At 42.6% G+C, this 15,450-nt stretch overlaps 1 protein-coding gene across 1 annotated transcript in view; it reads right to left on the reverse strand.

Moving 5' to 3' along the window:
• RANBP9 (RAN binding protein 9) overlaps positions 1-4,937 on the reverse strand; it is an 82,776-nt gene extending 77,839 nt beyond the window's left edge. The window contains exon 1 of the mRNA XM_036448401.1: positions 4,035-4,937. Coding sequence (XP_036304294.1) covers positions 4,035-4,605 — 571 coding nt within the window. The 5' untranslated portion in view covers positions 4,606-4,937. The remainder of the gene's footprint in view (positions 1-4,034) is intronic.
• Positions 4,938-15,450: the final 10,513 nt, after the last annotated feature.

The following is a 15,450-nucleotide window of genomic DNA, read 5'->3' on the forward strand; positions in this document are numbered from 1 at the left end:
CCAGCTTCCCTCCAGCACCTGGACCCAGGCTTCCCTCCTCTGCTGCCCACAGGCACCTGGGACCCGGGTTGGCTTCCCCTGGGCACTCACAGATACCTGGGACCAAGGCTGGCTTCCCCTGGGCCCCCCGTTTCATCAGGAAGGACGATCAGAATGACATCCAGTCTAATTAGCATATTACCCCTTTTATTATTATAGATTGTCTAGCAAGGTATCTGCTAAACAGGAACTGCTCAATGAATTATCATTACTATTGTCTATTTTTCTGCAAATATGGTTATTAAACTCACTTGATTCCTTCAATTGTCAACAGGTATTTTTAAAGCTAAATTTCCCAAAAATCTGGCAAACCCCTGGAAATGCTCGGTTTGGTTTTTAAATTCCTTGACTTTTGAGGAGCAATTTTATATCACCCCATAATTCTTATAGGATATTTGTATTGGCAGGCAAGCAACTATTTATTGAGATATTTGTTCAACCTTAAGAAGTGAAAGAAATCAGATAAGCAATTAAACTTAGATCTAATGGCAGTTGATATCGAGGGGGAGGGGAAGTAGGCATACCTACCAAAAGTTCAACCTAATGGTTAGCTACTGTTAATAATGCTTTAAAATAAAAATGTAATCCACTATTTCATTGCTTCCCACCATTCCCAACTTACACTTACTTTCTAAGCTGCCCTAAATTAGCATAATCAAGGTGTCTGGACTTTTCTTTGGCATTAGTGTGATCCAGGTAACACTTTTCTCCAGATATAGTTTTAATGTCGACTATTCTTCAAAAAGTTCTAAATGTGATTAATGAATTTTATCTACTTAAGATATTTAAAAATCTCATACAAACTAAAATAGGCAATTCGGTATAGTAGAAGAGCTACATTTAGAATCTGTGAAAATTAGTTTTCAATCCTGGCTTAACTGTGACTAGCAAAATCTAACCTCTAAGTGCTCCCACTTTCTCAGATCTAAAATGAGAATTCCACCACCTTGTCCAAATCTAATTCTATCAAAATGCTTTATAAAATATACCAAGAGTGAAAACTTCAGACATATAAAAATGAAATCTGTAACTGAAAACATTTCTGGTAATCAAATCCATTGTCAAATTTATGAAAATGCTTTCAGTTGGAATAAAGTTATAATAATTTAAGTCTAAATTTGTCATATTTGTATTTATTCAAAGCTGGCAACTGTAAAAAGGAAAGAAACATGCCTGAGTATTTCAACAGTTGGTGTGAGTCTGCTAAGCAAAAGGTTTTGTTATTTTTTTTTAACTTTTAACATACAGAATACATACCCTATTTCTCTGCAATCCAAACAACTTTATTTGGCTGGCATTGTTTAATATTAATCCCTTCAGATCATTCAAGGAATCACACACTTCGACCAAAAACAGTAATTCCAACTTAGAAGAATAAACTCTTAAAAACAAAATGTGGATATTTCTATTTCAAAGGTAAGGATAGCCTATTTCACTCAGAGGATAGTGTGGGCCTGTGGACTAAAGGGTCCCAGGTTGGATTCTGGTCAAAGGCACATGCCTGAGTTGCAGGCACATCCCTAGAGGGCATGCTTGGGGGGGAGGGGGGGAAGCCAATTAATGATTCTCTGTCATCATTGATGTTTTCATCTCTCTCTCCCTCTCCCTTCCTCTCTGAAATCAATTAAAAAAATTTTTTTTTAAAGGTAAGGATAATTATATTCTGGAAATAATTATCAATCCTTTAAAATTCTGTAATATGCAAAAATATTTTGTGAACAGTAATTATTAATGTCAAATGTATCTCCAAATGCTTAGATAAAAACAATGCCGCATAATAATAGGTTAAGTAAAATTAACTGTTTATTTTGGGACATCAAAGTTTTACTTACCCACTACCTATTACACTTCCCCTTTTCTCCCTTCCCTTATTACTGGGACAGAGTTGCCTAGTACTTTTGTGTGATCCACTCAGAAGGCACACGGAAAAACAACAGGAAGAAAAACACCCAACACATTAAAATAACAAGACAAGAGGAAGAGGCAGTAGAAGGGGGAAAAAAGAGACTGTGTTTGCATCAAGGGGGAAGGGAGAGACAAAGGGGAGATAGAAGAAAGAGACAAGAGAGCAAAAGGGTGACAACAAAATCTGTTCTTCCGGAAATAATGGTTTATGATTATAAAAGAGTGAAGTTTCCAGAAAGTGAATCTTAGTATTACACAACAGAAAGTAATAGAGAGGCCAACAAGAAAAATAATTGATACAGCAGTGTCATAAATATTCCAATCGCCAACCAATTTCACACAAGCATGTACTTTTCTCTGACCTAAATAATCAATTTTATGTAAAAAGAGTTAGTAAAACTAATCAAACCATGTTACAGTGCTAAATAAAATGTAATCATGAATCTTAGATATCATGGAAATTCAGAGCTGGAAATTTCCTTCCCAACCATCAGCTCAACTCCCTCCTCAGGCAGAGAAAGAAACTGATGCCCTGTTTTGTAACATGCCTAAAACACAAATGATTGCAGAACTCAGGAAAGCTAGAACTCTTTGTTCAATAATCTTTCATATCTTCTGCTTCTGGTTTTTGTAAGTTAATTATTAACCATCAATTATACATTTTTAAAGTTTGTCAAGTCTAACAAAAAGCTTTCTAGCAGCCAGATCAGAAGTAAACACCTCATAACATAGTACTGTCCACACAAATTAAAACACAAAATTAAACAATAGCCTTGACAGGGTATTAACAAAATGTCCAAATTTAAGAAAAAAACAAAAGTCCAATATTCTGAAAATTTCAGCCATTTAAATTAAGAAGCATATGGGAAGCTTTTCTCTGGGTCTATGAATAAAAAGAATACTCAACAAGGCCTATTTTTATACGTGGTTGAATGCAGCCAAATCATTTGGTAGATTTGTCTCCATTCTCCTTTCTGATTAAATAGTAACTTATTTGTCAAGGTTCTTCTTAAATTTCAGTTCTGTGTACTTTACTTAGCCACCACAATTGTTTATTCCTCTCTATCCATGTCACTAGGACCTGATCAATAAATACTCTCCCTTTGTAGCCAATCAAAATAAAACTGCTTTGAATGTAAAAGCTCCAGATTCGGGTTTGGGGCCTAAAAAACTGGATTTGTTTCCAGGCAAATACATTGGATTGTTCCTCGTCACCACCCCACCCCATCCCACCACACACACACACACACACACACACACATAAACTTGATGCATGCTATTAATTTGTGCTACATTTTTAAAATTCCCATTGCAACTTATGTTATATAAAAGTGATCTGCATGAAGCTTTGTTTTAATATAGCAGACACAGATGAGGGAAGAGGAAGAGAAGCACAAGCCTAAGGCTTAAAAAAAACACACACACACCAAAAAAACTGCAGGTGTAAAACCCAAGCCAATTTTCTTCAAAATACTGAATAACATTTTAAAAAATCCTTGTTTTCAACCAGACTAATGACAACACGTCCATATCCGGCCTTTCCAATCAGGAGTGGCAGATTTCTGCTCTCGGAAGAAAACGCCGACTCCTGAGGTTTCACCTCTCTTACCCTCTCCCCAGCTGCCTTTAGGAGGGACGACACATCGATGGCAAACTTGCGCCCCTTTTCCGCTTGTGCCCCCTAATCTCTGGCCTAATTTCCCACAAAATCCTCCACCGATTACTCCTCCCCCCTATACATCCCTGCTGCACTCGCTTAGAAATGACGCCTGGGCACCGTGCCTCTCCCCCGGTGTAAGCGGAGAACGCCTGACCCACGCCACCTGGAGAACAATGTAACCCAACTCCGGGCCCGTGGATTCCTCCATCCAAGCCCCAAGATTTATCTGTTCGGGGAATCAGGAAGCCAGTTGTGTCCTGTCATGCTGGCTTCCTTCAAGGCGTCCCACTCCGAGCCGAGGATTGCGGCTCCCAGAGGCCGGGGAGCAGGCTGCTCACCTCCCCGGCCCCCGGCCCCCGCCCCCAGGGAGGGAGGGGGGCGGCGGCGGACCCCCACTCGGGTCAGCCCCCGCCGCAGGGCGCACCCCTACCTTTGTAGTGCACCCGCAGGTTGTTCTGCGACAGGCCGATGTAGCTGAACTTGTCCTTGGGGCTCCAGGACCGCGGCAGCGGGCTCTCCTGCTCGTCCACGGCCGGGTAGAGGCGCTTGAGCCGCCGCTGCAGCTCCTTCTCCTGCTCGTTCAGGGCCGAGTCCCCGTGCGGGAAGGGCGCCGCGGCGCTGCTGCCCGCCAGGCCCGGGCCCGGGGCTGGGGCGCCTCCGGCCGGGCCCGGGCCCGCGGCGAGCCCTGGCGGCGCGCTGGAGGCCGAGGCCGAGGCGGGCGGCGGGGGCGGCGGGGGTGGCGGGGCCGCGGTGGCCGGGGGCGGCGGGGGTGGCGGCGGCGGGTGCAGGAGCAGGGCGGCCGCCGCGGCCCCCAAGCCGCCGCCGCCGCCCCCCGCGCCGCCACCGGGGGAGCCTGCGGGCGAGGAGCTGGCGCTGACGGCCGGGGGCGCGGGCAGGACGACTCCGGAGACCGGGGCCACGGCCGCCGGCGGGGGCGGCGGCAGCTGCTGCTGCTGCTGTTGCTGTTGCTGCGGCGGCGGCGGCGGCGGCTGCCCGGACATCCCGGCCGCGACTCAGCCCGCGGACGCCTCCACCTCTTCTCTCCTTCCTCCTCCGCTTGCCGGGGGCGCTGTGGCTGCGGGGCCGGCACCAGGCGCCTGTCCGCCCGCCCCGGAAGCAGGCGGCGGGCCGCGCGCCCGGGAGAGCGCGACGGTTGGGGGTCGGAGCCGGGTGGGCGGCGGGCCCGGGAGACGAGAACGTTGGCGGAGCGCGGGCGGCCGGGGCGAGGGCGAGGGCGAGGCGGAGGCGGAGGCGGAGGCGAAGGCGAAGGCGAGACGGTGCGCGGGCGGAGGGCGCGGAGGCACCGCTGCGGCCGCTGCTCTCGCGGCTGTTTCCCGGCGGGCGGGCCGGGCCGGCGCGAGACGCTGCGCGCGGGCGGCGCCGGGCGAGGGGGCGGCACCAGCGCGAGCGGCGCGGGGGGCGGGGAAGCGCCGGCCGCGGCACGGCCCGGGCGGCGGGAGGGGGCGCGGCCCGGACGGCGGATCCCGCTCCCGGGCCCCGCAGGCCGCTGGCGGACGGGGCGCGGGGTCCCCGAGGAGGTCCCCGCCCCCTCCGCCGAGCTCGCCGCCTCCTCCTCCCCTGCCCCCCGCAGGATGTATCTCCTCCTACTTTACTTCTTTTTGTTGTCGTCGCCCCACCTCCCCGCCGTGGGGTTCCCGCTGGAGCGGCGGGGCCGCGGCGCGCCCAGGCGAAAGTAATCGAGCCCCGCTGGGGCCTCCGGGGCGCGCGGGCTTGGGGACCCCAAATCAGGTCCCAGACGTGAGCGGTCAGGAGGGTGCCCACGGGCTCCCCAGGACAGGTCCCCGTGGGCCTCCCCGTGTACGAACCCACTTCACAGTGTTTAATGCCTAAACGTTAAAACTGGGGAAATGGAAACCTTTTCTGAAGGCAGTCTCCCTCTTACAATAGTGAGCAGTGTATTAATTAATTTTATGAGGCCCTAACGTGAACGGATATGGTGGAAGGTGTAACAGGTATACTACAAAAGTCGGGCAGGGCTTCAAAGAGTTAGAAGACAAGGTTATAGTGTGTATGTGAGGAAGGGCTTCTAGGGACATCAAAACATTTTATAGACTCATTAATTTTCATAACAGGCCTCTTTAGGTAGCAAAGAATTATGCTCATTTAAAACATGTGTGTTTTTGGGGTTTTTTTTATTGATTTCAGAGAGGAAGAGAGCGAAACATCAATGATGAGAGAATCCTTGATCCGCTGCCCTCCACTGGGGATGGAGCCCACAGCTCCAGCTTGTGCCCCAACTGACCAGGAATTCAACTGCGACCTCCTGGTAGGTATGTAGCTGCTCAAACCATTGAGCCATATCAGCCCGGCTATGCTCATTTTTAAAACAAAGAAATATTCACTGAGGTCAGCAGAGTCAAAACAGCACTTCCTATTTTGCAGTTCCCAATTGGGTGCTTTGCATGGTCCCCTAAGTGTTGCTCTCTGACCCATCCTATTATTACTATTTTGTTTTCACCACTTCCCTTTATGTTATCCTTTCCTTAGTGGACAAAATTGGACTTTACATGTATAAACTACGTAATATAAATTCTGGTATTTTGTTTGCTTCCAAAGATATTATGGTAGTTGACCAAATAAGCAAGTAACAGTTTGCTGGTTAGAGAATTCTTTATTTTGTCTTGATGGGGGTAGGTAAATAGTGATTTAACTGAAGGCCCTCAATGTCTGGCCAGAACCAATAGCAACTTAGTCTAATTTCCCTCTCAATTACCCAGACAACTAGATCCCCAGTTCTTTTTTTTTTTTTTTTTTTTTAATATATATTATTGATTTTTGTACAGAGAGGAAGGGAGAGAGATAGAGTTAGAAACATCAATGAGAGAGAGTCATCGATCAGCTGCCTCTTGCACACCCCCTACCGGGGATATGCCGGACCGGTTTGGCTCAATGGATAGAGCATCGGCTTGGGTATTGAAGGGCACCGGGTTTGATTCTGGTCAGGGGCATGTATCTTGGTTGAGGGCATATCCCCGGTAGGGGGTGTGCAAGAGGCAGCTGATGGATGACTCTCTCATCGATGTTTCTAACTCTCTATCTCTCTCCCTTCCTCTCTAAACAAATCAATAAAATATATATTTTTTTAAAAATTTGATCTATTGTTTGATGACTTTTTCAAGTCATTGCACTTTAAATGTTGCCATTGTATTAACTTGTTCTAAAACTTTCATTTATATTACAGTGACAATGAGTCAAATGTAAGTCAAATATAAGCCAAGTTTAATGTTGACTAGCCAGGTAAAATAAATGGGCTCCAAGCCTCATTCATACATTCTCAAAGTTCTCATCACGGTTTTATTTGTGGAGATGTACTTTTTTTCCTGTCAGCACACTTGGAAACTCTGTAGAACTTTACATATCCTGGGAATGGTTGAGAAAATAAAAGTATCTGACATTTTGTTGGAAGCTTTTTATAGGAGTGACTGGTTTTCTCCAAACAAGCAATCTCAAGGAATCAATGATTTCAGTTTCAGGAAGGTTGCTGTGAAATAGGCACTTATACTGAAGGTGGCAGAGAACATTGAGAATGTCGTTTTAGAAAACTACCTATTTTGTAATATTTATAAAGAGACATGAAGGTGATCATGCCTATTGACTTTTTTCTACCAAAAACTCAAAACTAAATAACATCTAAAATGTGGAAGACATTTAGGCCTAAACATGTTCAACAGGAAGTATTGATGGATGAAATACGAAAGCAGACGAAATGCTCAGCATGAAGGGACTAGTTGAAGAAAGCATCGTATACCCCCTCAATGGAATTAGGACTGCAGGAGCACACACTAGTATATAGTTCTTTTTTTTAATGCCTCCACTCTGGGCAGGGAAATTACCAAAAGAATGAGGCCAAAAATTAGAAAAAGACATTTCTTCCTCTTGACTTAGTCAGTGGAGACTGGGCTCAATTGCAGATCCACTCCTGCCAGGCCTCTTGCACAGGCACAGGCTGAAATAAGTATTAGAAGGCCTCTTTAAAAGCGGTTTTTAAGACATGAAAAAGTGATGTGGATGTGCTACATGGAACAAGGCTACACCATAATTACACTTTGCCAAAACTGTTACTAAAAAGACATGAAGGAAAATCCCAAACTGTTTTATAATGGAGCAATTGCAATACATAATTAAAAGTAACTTTTTTATTGCAAAATATTAAACTTGTACATAGAGATAAAAATAATAAAAATGCATTATCTATTAACTTCTCTTTGTACCTGTGTGTTCATTTTTACCATGGATTGCTATAATGGTAATCAGTAGCTGAGGTTCTCAGTAGCCAACAGTAAGCAGCAGGAACTTATTGGAAAGATATGTATGGTTCTCAGAATTGAGCAGAAGGCTGGAAAATTGGCCCACATTCAGGGAAGAAGATGATACAAGGGTATAAATACTAGTAGGCAGGGATCTTGTGACCATCTTTGAAAGCTGTCTATCACTGAGTCGGTGCAACTTCTAGTGAACCCAGAACACTCCATTGCCACACACAGATCAAATATAGCTCTAGACCAGGGACTGGCAAACTTTCTGTAATGGGTCAGTAGGAAATATTTTAGGCCATATGTTCACAACTATTCAACTTTGCCATTATAGATGAAAAGTAGCCATAGAGAATCTGTAAACCAATAAATGAAGCTGTATTCCAATAAAACTTTATTACACACACACACACAACAACAAAAAAAAGGCAGCAGGCTAGATTTGGCCCACAGGCTATACTTTGTAATCCCTAGACTAGACCATTTTATCAATAGTCCTTATAAACTATTCTCAACACTAAATGACAAGACCAAGACACTGACAATGAAATTCTAGGAGTTGATAAGTTTATTACCAATAGTGCATGCTGTACCCTAGAGTCCCAGACGAACCTATGCCATATGTGAATGGAATCAGGATATTTTGGCAGCTGTTGTGTGGTAAATTGAAATGCATGGCAAACAGCCAAACAATACTAAGCAACTACAGCAGGATAAAGTCCAAATTGTAAGTAATGCTCTGTCAGCATTTATTAAGCACCTATTATGTATGGAATCCTGTTTTAAGTTCTGGGCATGAAGTAAAAGGGAAGAGGGATTACAAAGATGAAGAAGGCAGTATGGAACTTATTCCTGCAGTGAACAGAGTAGAGTTGGAGAGGCAAACTTGGTATACATGAATTAAAGCAGGGCTTCTCAAAGCTGAACCTGGAGATTTGCTGAGTGGGACGTGAGATTCTGCATTCCTAACAGGATTCCTGGTGGTACCGCTGCTGCTGGACCATCCTTTGACTAGCAAGGCAAGCATGGCATGAGTTTGACATGCTTTGAGGCCAGGTAGACAGAGTCTAATGAGGGGAGGACTTCTCATATTATCTTGGCCAGACTGGGAAGATGATGATGGCTATACCCACAAAACCAAGATATAGTAGTTCAGGGGCTTAAGGTTCAAAGTGAAAAGAATCTGTAGAATCACCTGGGATAATACAAGTGCATTATTCCATATTCATGTGTGAATGAAATGGTTACAGTTCAGTGTTCATTAATATATATTAAAAACAAAAGGTATTACATTTTTAGGACTATTTTATTAATAGGAGAATTTGCACAAAAATTGCAATATTGGCTTAATAACTATATTAAAAAACTATAAATAATAACTAATTATTTAACAAATTAGTCTACTGTCAATCTCCTGATTCTCCTCTATTTTCCCTCTCCTTTTTCTTTTTTCTTCTTCTTTCCTTTTTCTAGTCCATTAGAAACTCGTCAAAACTCAAATTTTTTTTCATATTGATTTTTATGTTCCCTCTTTCTTATTTTCTTACAGCAATATGAAAAGTTGCATTCAAAATGGAGTAGCAACAGGGCGCAGATGGCAGGAGCTCACTTCCTCTGCACCATCTCCCTCAGTGTTGTAGGGCAGGCATGGGAAGGTTCTCAATGGAATCATGGAATGTGAAGGATGCCCCAGAATTTCTTGAGTTCCACACAATGCCACCTGCTGTCCTAGGAAATGGCCATGAGTTCAGTGCATTCTATAGCCTTCAGACAGTCAAAGTCCTGGTTGTTTTAGTTTATTCAGACATTGTAACAAAATACCAATAGATTGGGTCGTTTATAGACAACAAACAGTTATTACTCACAGATCTGGAGGCTGGGCAATGATATGTAGTTTCCCAAAATGCCAGATATCATTGTGGGCTATATAACTTGCCTACTCACTGGGAGTTAACCCCTATTCCTGAGAAATAGGCTGCATTTTAGGCATGATTTATCGAGTACCTACTATATGTAATACACAGGGCTAGATAGCAGGTAGACATTAAAAAATAAAAAGAGGAACCTCAGGTCCTTGCCCTAAAGGAGTTTACAGTTTTGTGGGAAGAACATTATTTACACAACCAATTTTTCAAGGTAGATTGTAAAAAGTGTTACAATAGAGACAAGAGCACACGGTTATTTTTCTGATATTCCAGGAAAAGTAATTCTCCAGTCTAAACCCATTGTTATAAATAAAATGAATTAGTTGTTCAATTTACATTTCTTTGTACCTAGTTTATAGTAGGGAAATATACACATAATCATGATGGTCCTCAAAGAGATGCAAGGCCCAATTTGCAATCCAAGTAAATATTTTAAAAACAATTTAGTGAAACAATTCATTTCACAATTCACTATTTCTTTCATCATGGCTACATGATTTATGTTTGGTTATTAATATTTTAAACATTTTTGTTTGTTTTCCTTAAGTACCTTTCCAGATATGCAAGGAAAAAGATGCTTAGCAATATGTGAGGCTTTTTTAAATTGTCATATTTCAAAACATCTATATCTTAAAAAGCAACTGTTTCAAAAACTTCTTTAGTATTTTTCTGCTTTCATCTGCAATTAGTTTATCTTACATATATTTAACTTAGAAATAGATATCAATTATTTAAAGAGGAGTGGCATTCCTGGTCTGTTTCCCAATATCATCAACATTCTCAATCTCTCATATGTGCTTTATGCCACTGTTCATCAGAAATCTTCTCATAGATAATTGAGTTTTGGCATTCTTAAGAAATCAAAGACATTTCTATAGCATAATAAGCCACCCCAGAATATTCCATAAGTATAATGAAAATCTACATGATTAGAGAACAAAGCCAACTGACATAGGGGAGGGGATTGGATGGTTGGCTAGGCTACTCGTTGACCAAGTGCATATTTCCATTAAGTGCAACTTCATCTGAATGGAAATATGCACTTGGTCAACCTCATCACACATGGGTTGCTGTTTGTGCTTGGCAAAATTACAAACCAAAATTATGACAAGAATCTCTGGCCTCCTTTTAAAGACTCAAGACTGGGTATTCAATGTGAGTATAAGTGTACAAATACTGCCCTGATCAGATTCTTCAATTGTGCACATCCTCCTTTATCTTTGCATGGTTGTATAAACACACACAAGTGGTAGACCCAAAAACAGCTCCCCAAATATCCACCTGTGAATGGCATCTTATTTGAGAAGAAGGTCTTTGCAAATGGGATTAAGTTAAATATCTCAAAATGAGATAATCCTGAGTTATCCTGGTGTGCCTAAAGCCAATGGCAAATATCCTTATAAAGAGAGGCAGAGGAAGATTTGAGATAGACAGACGAGGAGAAGGCACACACACAGAGGACCATATGAAGGTAGAGGAGGGAGAGATGCAGCCACAAGCCAAGGAGTGCCAACAGCCACTGGAAGTTGGAAGAAGCAAAGAATGGATTCTTCCCCATAGAACTGGAGGAAGTGGGACCCTGCCAGCACCTTGATCTCAAACTTCTGACTGCCAGCATGATGAAGAAAATAAACTGTTGTAAGCCACCAAATCTGTGGCAGCCACAGAATACTAATGCACACTTCAATACTAATGCACACGCAATACTAATGTATACTTCAAACATTTTTAGATCATGGGCAGGGGGAAGTTGTATAAAGTTATGTCTATGTATTGTGGAAGCAAGAGCAATACACTAGCACATGTCCTTCATCAAATTGCAATGCTTTTTATTTGAATGTACTTTTTTGAAGGATTCAGAGCTCATGAGTCATATAAATTATATACATAAATCTAGGTTTATTATCTTCTTAAGACTCTCTCTCTCTCTCTCTCTCTCTCTCTCTCTCTCTCTCTCTCTCTCTCTCTCTCTTGGTTCTGGCCACAGCTCAGTAAAGGAAGGAGTTACCAGCGCCCTGATTTGATGGAAAAATAATACTATAATTGGGGTATGCATTGAAATTGCTCTTCCATTGAGCAGAAACCATAAATGCCATAAAACTGCCTTACAGACATTATTATAGGTCACCTTGGCTCCCACAGCTCAGGGCGGTTACTTTTTAACCATTACATACCTAAAGACATGAGCATTATGTTTTAACAACCATTTAAAAATCTCTCCCGTGAGGATAACTGTAGGATGGGGCAGGTACCTCACAGCAGGTTTCCTAGCAGCAGAGCCTGAGATGGAGCTTCTGATGCAAGTGATTTTTTTTTTTCTCTCCCCCTGAAAGAACATCTCCTCATCCTGGCCAGTGTGGCTTAGTTGTCCCGTGCACTGAAAGGTCTCGGGTGTGATTCCCAGTCAGGGCATATATCCAGGTTGCAGGTTTGATCCCCTGTTGGGGTGCATGAGGGAGGCAACAAATCAATGTTTTTCTCTCTCTTCCCCTCTGTAAAAAAATAAAAATAAAATTTTAAGAGCATCCTCTCAAGCGAAATCCATAGGGGAGCAAGATAGTGCAGAGGAAGAAGCCAGGTAAAGAGGAGGGTTCAGTAAAGTCTAACTTAAGCCTGCCCACACAGGGAGCCTGGAGTGAATGGCACTGCAGCATTGTCTCAGCTTAGGCAGGAGTCCAGGACTTTTATAACCGGTATTAGTCATTCATTAGCTTAGACCACCTGCCTCCCTCGGGGAGTGTAATATCTTGGGCATCTCTGGGGAAGGAGGCTCCCTTCAGGCAAGAGCAATTCTCTGGAAAAAGGTGTGTCAGGTGCCATTGACAACCAACACAGCAGCCTGAGAGGGTGCACTGACAGGTAATGGGAAATGCTCTAGGCACCGAAAGCAACTAGGGATCCTGGGCTCTGCTCTAAATGGCATTTCTAATCACACAGCTGATCATTTCAGTGAATACCTCTGCTATATAAGAGAACTCTGAAAGAAAAATGTTTGCATTATTGAAAAGTGTTAGAATTTTACTAGTCTTGTAAATCATCTTATGTAGATATGGTCAACAAGTACTTTCAAATTTTCACAGGGATAGTCTGGGAAGAGTGTCTTTTGCAAAGAGTCTTTTGTTAGCATACATGTGTACGCAGGAGCACAGTCATAAGTTTGGCTGTGCTGTGGTGCTCAGAGCTGACCTGCATCCTGTTCATTTTCGTGGTCTGTATGTCTTTTCTACTCCCTATCAGCCCAGTGAACATCTGTCTGTGTTGGTGTGGTTTAGTCTGTAAGGTTACAGTAAATACAGGTCATATCTATTTATTGTTCTTTATAGAACATGTTGCACAATTACCTGCTTAACAACTGCTTCTTTTTGATGATGCAGTGTAGATACCTGATTGTTTGCTTTTTGATGATGGCAGTGATATACAAATAATTGCCCAGGCTTTAAACATATGCTCAGGCAGGAGCAGTACATGCACATTCAGATACCTCTTCCTAGATAGGTAATGTAAAAGAGTGAACCAGATTAAGTATAGACAAAATAACAGAGAGCTGTGGGAGCTATAAAAGATTGCAGAGTGTAAAGGAATTCAAATCAGGATGTTTGAAACACTACACAGACCAAACAAATACTTCTGTGGGTCAGATGTGGCTAATGGGTCACCAGGTAGAGGCCAGGAGGCTGGTCTGAACGCAGAGCTAGAAATGCAGGCCAACCACAGATGTCCTGAGTGTGCTTTGCGGCCTTACATCTCTGCCTGGCTCACTGAGGACCCGAAGCTGTTATTATTTGCCTCTGCCCACAGTGGGTGGTTGGAAGCAGCATTTTTTATTTTTATTTTTATTTTTTTTTGGTCACACTGCTCGGCCTGTAGAACCAGACACAGAGCTCTTGAGATACTTCCTGGCTTGTCAGGGAAATCTGCGTCTTAAGTGCCCCATTATTTAACACAATCACAAGAAACACCTTAAAACCCATTTCCTATCCTAGCACCCTACATCTAGTAGGCACTCCTTAAATACTGCTTGATGCTACAAACACATGAATTTCATAATGCTTGAGTCCAAGTCTTTATAAGCCCCCCTATGGTTTTCATTCTAAGAATGTTGCTTTTCACAGTTTGATTATGATGCCAAGATTACGTGTACGAATAACGTGTTGACAAGGAGATGGAGAAGTCAGAATCTTCACATCCTGCTGGTGGGAATGCAAAGTGGGACAGCCACTGTGAAAAAAGCAGTACGGTGGCTCCTCAAATAATTAAACATAGGTTTACCATACGACTCTCCATTCCTACTCCTCTGCATATTCCCAAGAGGAATGAAATATGTCCACACAGAAACTTGTACACAAATATTCATTGACGTGTTATCAGTAATAGTCAAAAGGTGGAAATAATCCAAATGTCTACCAATGGATGAATGAATAAATAAAATGTACATATCCACACAATGGAATAGCACTCCCCAATAAAAAGGAATGAAATACTGATACAGGCTTCAACATGGCTGCACCTTCATGATTCATTTATATGAAATGTGCAGAGTAGGCCAATCCGTAGAGACAGAAAATAAATTAGTGGTTGCCAGGAGCTGAGGGGAGGAGGGAATGGGTGTTGACTGCTAATAGTGCAGGGCTTCTTTATGGCATGATAAAAATGTTCTAACATTCATTGTGATGATGGCTGCACAACTTTTAAATATACTAAGAACCATTCAACTGCATACTTTAAATGGATGATTTATGTGATATGTGACTTATATCTCAGGTAACATAATACAGAAATGACATCCTACTGTCTTTGCTGTATATTCTGTTATATACTAGGTGTACCAGTTAATAAGGGTGGGTTTTGTAATCAGAGAAAACACGATAATTTCTATAGAAACATCAAAAGTGCCTTATTCAAAACAATGTCCATTGCTAGCTACACATTTCCCCCATCTTTCAGGTAATTGGTGGAAACTGTCCCAATATAACTTTTCTTGTTGAGGCAAACCATTCAGAGACCCAGTTTTCCACTTCTTCATAATTTTAAAGTGCTGCTCAGAAAGTGTGTGTGCCATCTGATGTGCACGAATCAGAACAAGTGGTAATCTGAAGGGGCAAGATCTTTAAAGTGTCTTTAACTGGTTTTGAAGTGTGTGCTGGTGTGTTATCATGAAGCAAAATTACTTTGCTATGTCTTCTGGCACATTCTGGTCATTTCACAATCAAAATGTGGTTCAAATTGATTATTTGTTGTTGGTAGCGACCAGTATTAACAGTTTCACTTGGTTTTAGAAGCTCATCATACACCATACCTTCCTGATCCCACCAAATGCAGAGCATTCTTTCTGAAGCAATTTGGCCTTGCAGTCGATGTTGATGGTTGACCTGGATCAACTCATGATTTTGTGCGTTTGAGATTCTCAAAATAAATTCACTTTTCATCACCAGTCACAATTTGATGCAAAAAAAGATTTTCTTTCTTGCTGTTGAAGCAACATTTTACTGTTGACTTTTCGGTTTTCCATTTGTCTTTCGTTCAGTTGATGTGGCACACATTTTCCTTCCTTTAAAATCTTTCCCATTGCTTCTTAACGATAAGAAATTGTTTGCTGAGCAATGTTTAATTGTTCTGCAAGTTGTTTTTGAGTTTGACACAAATATTC

The sequence above is a fragment of the Pipistrellus kuhlii genome, unplaced genomic scaffold, assembly GCF_014108245.1.
Source record: "Pipistrellus kuhlii isolate mPipKuh1 unplaced genomic scaffold, mPipKuh1.p scaffold_m20_p_2, whole genome shotgun sequence".
NCBI classification, from domain to species: domain Eukaryota; kingdom Metazoa; phylum Chordata; class Mammalia; order Chiroptera; family Vespertilionidae; genus Pipistrellus; species Pipistrellus kuhlii.